Consider the following 8,352-nt stretch of genomic DNA (forward strand, 5'->3'; position numbering starts at 1 on the left):
CATGCAAGTGAAAACACCTTCCTCTTACACATGAAACTCCACTTGCCACTCACATGACACCCCCCACTCACCAGACCGCCAAGGGGGACGCTGACTTAAATGTCATTACTACTACCACCCTCGAAAACTTTGGAAAGAAAACCATGGAACTACGAGCAGAAAACCATGGTGTCTTGTCGTCTGTACTTACTGCTGATATGATTTAGTAAATTAACAGGCCAATTGGAGGGGGAAAGTGTCCAGCAAATTCAAAAGTATTTAATTGAAGCAATTTACATAATTTGTGCCAGTTTACATCATCTCTTTGATTATATATTTGTATTAATTATGCAAAGGATACAAATTATACAAACAACTTAAACAGAGGTGGGTTTCACATAATTTTACCACTGATTCACATCAAAAATATGAGCGAGCATGTGGGCCTTCTGCGCATGCGCTTTGCTCGTGTGTGCAGCTTGAACGCATGCGCACGGCTTAGAAAACATGGCTACGTAGGATAACATAGTGTCAGGGCGGATGGCTGCCACTGCCGGTTCGCCCGAACCAGTCCAAACCAGCTGAATACCACCACTAGACATTAAATTACTTAAGCATTAATTACCTGGATTGTTCCATTTTGAGAATAAAGTTTGAACTAAAATTTGGTTTTGGTTGGAAGTTTGCTGAATAAGGATCCATAAAAAAATGTGGTTTTATTGTAATCTCACAGTAACTAGGGGAGGTTAGAAAAAACACAATTCAATATTTTAAAGTTTTTTAAAATTTGTAAAAGTTTGCTATAAAACCCACTTCAGGATCAGTTTTTACAATAGGCCAGTGTTGCAGAATCCATAGTGATGGGACAAACCCAGAGAAAGTCCTAATTCTCACCCATCATTTCCACTGCAATAGGCTTCAATCAAAGCACTTTCACAAAATGCTTCACAGGGTCATTCAAAAGTAAGAAGAGATTAGCAAAAACTAAACTTGCAAAGAAGGAAGGACAGATATTTAATGGCTCACTACTGTACTATAGTATGGAAAGAGGAAGAAATAAACTGGGCTTTTGAGACAGAAGATAACCTACCTGGACACAGATTTTTAGACAAATGGAAGTTAATTTTCTAAAATAAAAAGACAAAGTAATGAAGAAATGGGAAGAAAGTTCAGCAGAGGCATACGTTTTAATAGGCTCTTCACACATAAACCCACATCCAACATAGTCAAAATATCTCAGTATGTTATATATTGTTTACTGGATCAGATGTTTTGATTTCAATTAGGTTTATAGGGATGTATGCATTTTCAGAATCAAACAAAGTACGTCTAAGTAAGAAAAAGATTAATGTGCAGGCAAAAGGAAACATACTAACAAAGCCTGCCTTTACTGTTTATCATGTTTTCTAAAATTCTGTGCAAAGCTTTTTAAAAGCTCTATTGAGAATAAAATTAGCTCAAGAAAATGTAACATGAATTACATACAAATAAAAAAGGACGGGTCAGTTGAGAAGGAAATAACCACAAGTTGCCGTACTGAAGAACTTCAAAAAACAGTAAAGGTGAAGAATCTTGTAACAATGCCAGGAAGCATTGCAACATGATACAGTGTGGCTGGAGGCTGGGAAAGCCAACTACGTGCAAAGGAGTGTAATGTAGAGGCATCGTGTTACTGTACGCTCCATAGGTAGCACCCCTACACCCCTAAGATTGCAGCTTTCTTTAATCTGGTACTCTCCAGGTATTTTGAATTATAACTTGGTAATCTCGCATCTACCGCCACGCTAACAAAAAATATAGTCCAACATGTACAAACGGAGAGAACCATACCTCAGCAGCATAAAGAGTAAAGATTGCTCAGACTTCACTGAAAGATTTACATATTTTTAAAATGGATGACCAAGGTTCTGATGTAAGTTATTTAAGGTAAATCCATAAGAGCAGTGGTCCCCAACCCCCGGTCCGCGGACCGGTGCCGGGCCGTGGAGTACCTGGCACCGGGCCGCGCAGCGGCCGGGGGCCATGATAGCTGATCTCCCCCCCGCCCTCTTGCTCTGCTCGCCCCGGGAGGGAGGGGGCGGCGGTGGCGGCCTCGGCCCGAACTTGGGATGCTGCTGGCGGAGGCTGCCTGGGAGGCGAAACTTTGTCCGCGGACTCGCCCGGCCCGCCTGCCCCGTGGAATGACGAGGGGGGGAAGGAGGGGGCGGCGGCGCTGCATTTTCCTCCCAAGGAGAAACTAAGGTTGCGGGGGGGAGGGGCGCAGCGCGGCCGTTTCGGGGGAACTTGGGGAGCTTCGCCATTCCGAGAGGCCGAGGGAGGCTCCGCTGCGGGAGGGAGGGGAGGGCGCCCGCCCGCCGCCGGCGGCTCCCTTCGCCCAGCCTGGCACCACAGTAGCTCTCCAGGGCTGTCATTTTGTCGCCGAAGCGAAGGCGCGCACTTGGCCTGGCGGCCGCTCGGGCTGAAACGACGCGGAGCCTCGTGCTTCCCATGGAGGGGAGGGGGCAGGCGGCCGACCTCCCGTGTCGCCAGGCGGTTCTCTGACCCTTCCGAGAGGCGAAGGCTTCGGTGCGCCAGGCCTCCCGCCCAGCCCCGAATGCCAAGCCGACTGCGGCTCCTTCGACCCGCCTGGTGAAGCGCCCGTTGCCGCCCCCCGACCGAGTCTGCTTCTTCCCGTTTTATAGCTGTGTATTCTACTCCTTGTGAAGAGTCAAATATGGTGTCAAGATGCGTATTCTGTAAACTCTGGGAATGCTCCATACTTCATGGAGGGATATGAGTTCCTTGAATGTGTTGCATGGAGTCTTGCGGATACAGGCTCAAAAGGAAATAGAGAAATTCGGCTATTTAGAACTTACTCAGAATGTTCACCTAAGAATAACGCAGGTTTATGCCAAATTTTCATGTACTACTCTTGAGAATGTTGTCAAATCAGATTTTACTTTTTAAAACATTAAAATAGCTTAAAAGAAGCAACCTAGTTAATATTCAATAAAATTTTACATTTTACAGCGCGCGCGAACAACGCCCCCCCACTCCTGCGCGCCCTCAGCGGGCCACGGTAAAATTATCAAAGGCTGACTGGTCCGCGGCGATAAAAAGGTTGGGGACCACTGCATAAGAGGACAAAAGCCCCTTGTTCCGTCTCCTTTTCAGACAACACAATGCAGGAAGTAAGCAGGCCCTAAATATCCAACTTCCTTCTTCCGGTTCTGTAACATGCTGAGCAAGCAGTCTAAACTACATGAGACAAATAATTTCTCAAATCAGCCTGCAAGTTGTTACTGGGGTAGCAGCCACCAATTCCTAAGTTTATTATTCTTTGTTGGTTATATGCCAGACAGTATAATCAACAGCTCCTTCACTGAATGTCCTAAATATTTTTCTATCTCATCCCCCTTTTAATACCCTTACTATAAGCCCCAAAATTATTAATAATATATTTTATAAGAAGCAATCAATATTAGCTATCCAGAAACAATATTATATATCTATTATTAATAAAGGGGAGTTTTCTTACCAAGTTGCTACAAGTGAGTCAAAATGATTTTACAATTTTAAAGCATGTATACTCCAAACTATTCAGCATCTAACTCCTGGGGCAATTGGAAATCAGCAGGAACAAGGCTTTGGTCTACTATGATCTTATTTATGTTAACAGAAAATAACTTTGAAAGCGCAGCAGAGTACATTCCATTCTCCAGGATGCCAGAGCTCCTTAGCCTGAGATAACAGGTCTACAGTAACGAGAAACTCACCCAAATAAATATCTCCAAAGGATCCACTACCAATTTTTCGTCCCAGCCGATATTTGTTTCCCACTCGAAGTTCCATGATTCAGATGCGCTGGAAATAAAACAAAAGACAGGCAGGGTAAAGTTAGAAGATATATATACCAAAAAGATCCAAGAAGTTAATTCTTAATGTCCTCTATAAAAAATATTCCAATCCTTGGGTATAGTGCTTTACACTTAGGAAACTCTTTGATATAAGATATGTAGACTCAGTTTCCTGACCTAGTGGTGAGACATTTAACATTTTAGTTTAGCAATCCGTGCCCTAATCAACAATTTGTGGGAAAAGGGTAAAAAATAAGAGTGAGAGGACAACTCAGTCACCAAAGTAAGCTTGAAACTAAAGCCATGGTCAGCCACAATCTTTTTTCATTTGCAGCAAACCTCACAGAAATTTATGAAACAGATTTTATTCTGTAAGCCCATGCACTCATGATCGTTTCTGGCACAAATTTCATAAAAGAGAACCTAATGATTAAGGAGGCTAGCCCATTTCAGAAAAATCATTCTAATATACTTATACTTATACAGTGACGGATTCTCCAGAGTCATTCCCAACCATCGGATGAGACCAAGAAGGGATGGGAAATAAAGAAATTGGTTCCCCAAATATGCACATCTTCTACTCTACAATTATTCCTTCCAAGCTTGCCCATAAAGAGGTCAAATTACTTCACTGTGTGTTTTGCCACATTATTTACAACTTAGCTTGGGTCGTAAATCCATATGCTTCTAAGATTTGACAATAGGTCCTTTGCTGATTTTCCTTTCCCCCAAGCATACTCATTAACATGAGATCTAGCCAAATCTGAGCCTTACCACCTCTGGTGCATATGGCAGGAGCAATCTCTTTGCATAGGCCTGTACCAAATGGAGTTCTGGAGGCTCCCCAGCAATATTCCCTGATGGCCACCATCTTGTGCTTTCTCCCTGTTCAAGTAACATGGATCTGTCTGAAGGAGGGAAGGAGAGACCATGGCTCCTTTAGAGGATGCTGCCATACAATTAATTTATGTAACACATGTTGATTAATGCATTCTTTGCTCTTGTGAAGTAAGCTGCATGGAAAGGGCAAATGTTAAGACAAAGAGGTAATTTTGCTTGACAAAGCCCATCCAAACCTAAACATCAAAAAAGACCAAGCATTTTCTCCTCCTCCCCATACGGATTGGTCATACTCTATACATTTCTTTGACTCATCCACGTTATATACCTAAAACTATAATACAATTAACAGAAAAACTGGAAAGAGCAATACCTTACACAAGTTACTTTGGAAATGTCTGATCTCCAAAGATGAAGAGTTTTCAAGATTTCCCTACCATTACTTCTGAAAGCATGATCCAGGGGTAAAGAACACGTAGTCCAGGTTATAATCATGCTGCCACCCATAACATACAGAAAATCATGGTTCAAGTCACTGGAAGTCCATCCGGCCACTGCATTTTTTCAGCTAGTATGACCATGCATCTCCTTGGAAAAGCACTAACAATTTAGATATGGGTCATCTAAGACAGTGTTTTTCAACCACTGTGCCGCGGCACACTAGTGTGCCGTGACATAGTGTAAGGTGTGCCATGGGAAAAACACTTTATATATAGTCAATATAGGGACAGAGTTAAAAATTTTTAACATTTTCTAATGGTGGTGTGCCTCGTGATTTTTTTCATGAAAAAAGTGTGCCTTTGCACAAAAAAGGTTGAAAAACACTGATCTAAGAGTTTCAGAGGAGCATTTCCAACTAAGTCACCTCCAAACTGTTATTTTTTTTTGAAAAACAGTGTTATATGCTAAGAGAACCACCAATGAATTAGGAAGGAGCTGAGAGTTCACAAGCATTTCTTACCATCATCAGTCACAAAGAATTCCAAGTACTTCCCCCCATATAGTAGACTTATTTTCTAGTAAGGGTGCGCTTTGGATTGTAATATTAATAAGACAGAAGAATCTTAGGAAAAGAGTTTACAAAGGCAGCAAGCACAGTTCATGGGGAAGTCTAAGGTCCAGTTAAAAGTGGAAAAATTTGCTCCCACTCCACTTGACACCACTTGCTGAGATTTTTGCTACAATTTGAGGTATATATATATATATATATATATATATATTTAATAAAAAGCAAATTCTGTCTGCTTTTTCCAAAATGAAACAGCTAGTCTAATGAAGAATTCAATCTTTTCTGGGTTCATCTCACCACCCATCAGCTTAACAAAGCATATACTCTGCATGAATAGATGCTTATAAAATACAACTATCTCCTTTTTTCCTGTTACTCAGAAAACTACCTCCAGCACACACAACCTCATGCATTATATAAATATAAATCATACTGCATAAACCATTACATTCTTCTTTCTCATATGCACACAGGCCCCACACATCTCGCTATAGTGCTGAATCTACAGGTAAGCAATCCACCCACGCTTTCAAACAACAATTGTAAATTGAAGTACCTCCACATTACCCTTGCTTGATTTGCTGGGAGTAAAAAATACAAATAAGATTACTACTGCCCAAACTGGGTGAGAACTAACAATGTATAAATAATGCTACTAGGTTGTAGAAGACAGGCGTATGGAAGGCAGGTTTTTATATAGCTTCAAATATAATGGAGGAGAAATGATAAATATGCCATCTTTAAAAAAAAAAAAATCTTAATGTGCCAGAACAAAGATCCTTGCTCCTCTCAGTTCATCCCTTTGAACTGTTATCAAAAAGGAAGGAGCCAAAGGCAACAAATCAACCAAACAATAAATCCAAGCCTTAAAAGGAGAAATTTAAAAATTGATAAGATCATCTCACTTAGCTATAGGCACAACTTAGAATTAAATCATTGTTCATATTACATTTATATGTTTAGGGCCAAAATAATTGAAAGCGGGGAGGGAGAAAAACAGGGCAGCAGTCCATGAGAAATAGCACAAAACTTACATTTGCTAGACTGTACAATCCTATTGCAAGGCTCTGAGCCACTACATTAAGCAATATTAATTTAGAAGAAATGCTGAAGAAGAGAGACGGAGGCTCCCTTGCTATCCCCCTCCCCAATGCCCAGCCTTGTCTGTGCACAAAAGGAGATGGCTATTTACAATAACATCTCCCCTCATACACCACACACACACACACACCCTATTTGCCAAAGGCAGCACTTTTAGGCACACAATGCTGGTTATTAACCGATTCTGTGGGGGGGGACGACACCCGTCTCAATGCTGGCTATTTGGAAATCACCAGATGTGGAAGCAGAATGGAAGAAAAACAATAGTCCCCCCTTCCTCTTCCCCCCCCCCAAATGGATCACGATGGCGATCTCAACTCTCCCCCCCCCCTCTCCGGTGAATCAACTGAGAAGAAAAGGATCGGGTCTCTTTCTGCCTATCAGAAGGGGCAGGCGAGAGAAAGGGAAGGGGAACCCATCCTGAAATTCAGGCGCGGGAGGGGGTGCCTACCGTCCTTTGTCTTCATCCAAAAACCCCGAAAACAAAACAAACATCTCCCCCCCCACCAGTCGCTGAGACTCACCTTCCTCCCCCGGACGACGGCCGCACCGCTGTGGGTAAGCGTCGATCCCCTCCCCCGCCTAATCCCTCCTCTCAACAAAAAAGAAAAAAACACAAAGAGGCGGTGGGGCCGCCTTTCCCCCCGGATTTGCACCCCAAAACTTGCCCGGAGCCCCCCAATACTCACCCCGCCTGGAAGGAGCCTCCCTACCGCTGCTGCTCCTGGGGCTGTCAGGGGGGAGGGAAAGCCGGGGGGGGAGGATGACGGAGGATTGGGAAGGGAGGCTGATGGCCGTAGCCAGTGCTGCGCTGCTACCGCCGCTTCCTCTTTCTCCGTGCTCTGCCTGCTCAACCGCCTCCCTCCTTCCCCTTCAGCCTCTCTCTCCCAGTGTACAGCCGGAGCGCTCGCTCATTGAGTTTCCATTGAATCTCACGGCCAAACCCACTGATGTCATCCTACAGATCCTTGGGCCCACCCTCAGAAATTTAAAGGGCCAGCACCTTGTTTTTGTTCCTTTCGGCTTCGGGTTCCTTGTCAACAGCCGATTAATAGCGCTCGGTGGGAAAAAGGGAAAGAAAAAAGAGGAAAAAAAACGCCACTAGACGCCGACCCACCCACCCCCGCCCGCTGTTTTCGTCGTTACACACATGCACAAAGTTTGCTAACAAATACTGTCGTCGCAAATACCTGCCGATGTCACATCTGCAATGCAAAACCAGTGAAGCCAGCAGAACCGCTGCGAGAGGTTTGGCGGAAAGAATGAATGATGTTCACATATTTCAGCTGAAGACATTGGAGGCGGCTCTGCTCACTTACTTGGGAGTAAAAACGGGGAATCTCGAGGCATTTTTTAAGAAACTGAAATAATTATTCTAGCATATGTTCTCTTCTTTCTATGGCTTCTAAATTTACCTATTTCAGGCAAAAGATAGCAGAGCCTTAATAACAATGGAGACTAAATTACCAGGCTGGATTTTTACGTGTGAAAGTGTCCAAGCAGATAGGCACATTTTCAAGTCTTTTTTTTTCTCCTGGCAACTGACTAGACTAGTCCCTGCAGTTTTCTTGGCAAGGTTTTTCAGAA

At 43.3% G+C, this 8,352-nt stretch overlaps 1 protein-coding gene across 3 annotated transcripts in view; it reads right to left on the reverse strand.

The window, feature by feature from the left end:
• The window catches only part of LOC116511092 (casein kinase I), a 41,037-nt gene extending 33,363 nt beyond the window's left edge, over positions 1 to 7,674 (reverse strand). The window contains exons 1-3 of one of the 3 annotated variants that reach the window (XM_032220898.1): positions 7,455 to 7,674; positions 4,590 to 4,723; positions 3,735 to 3,822 (exon numbers count right to left, since the gene is read on the reverse strand). In XM_032220898.1, coding sequence (XP_032076789.1) covers positions 3,735 to 3,810 — 76 coding nt within the window. In that variant the 5' untranslated portion in view covers positions 3,811 to 3,822; positions 4,590 to 4,723; positions 7,455 to 7,674. Of the gene's footprint in view, positions 1 to 3,734; positions 3,823 to 4,589; positions 4,724 to 7,289; positions 7,349 to 7,454 lie in introns of those variants that run through there. The other 2 variants (XM_032220897.1, XM_032220899.1) reach the window with 2 other exon arrangements.
• Positions 7,675 to 8,352: the final 678 nt, after the last annotated feature.

Source organism: Thamnophis elegans, chromosome 7 (assembly GCF_009769535.1).
Source record: "Thamnophis elegans isolate rThaEle1 chromosome 7, rThaEle1.pri, whole genome shotgun sequence".
In the NCBI taxonomy this organism is placed as follows: domain Eukaryota; kingdom Metazoa; phylum Chordata; class Lepidosauria; order Squamata; family Colubridae; genus Thamnophis; species Thamnophis elegans.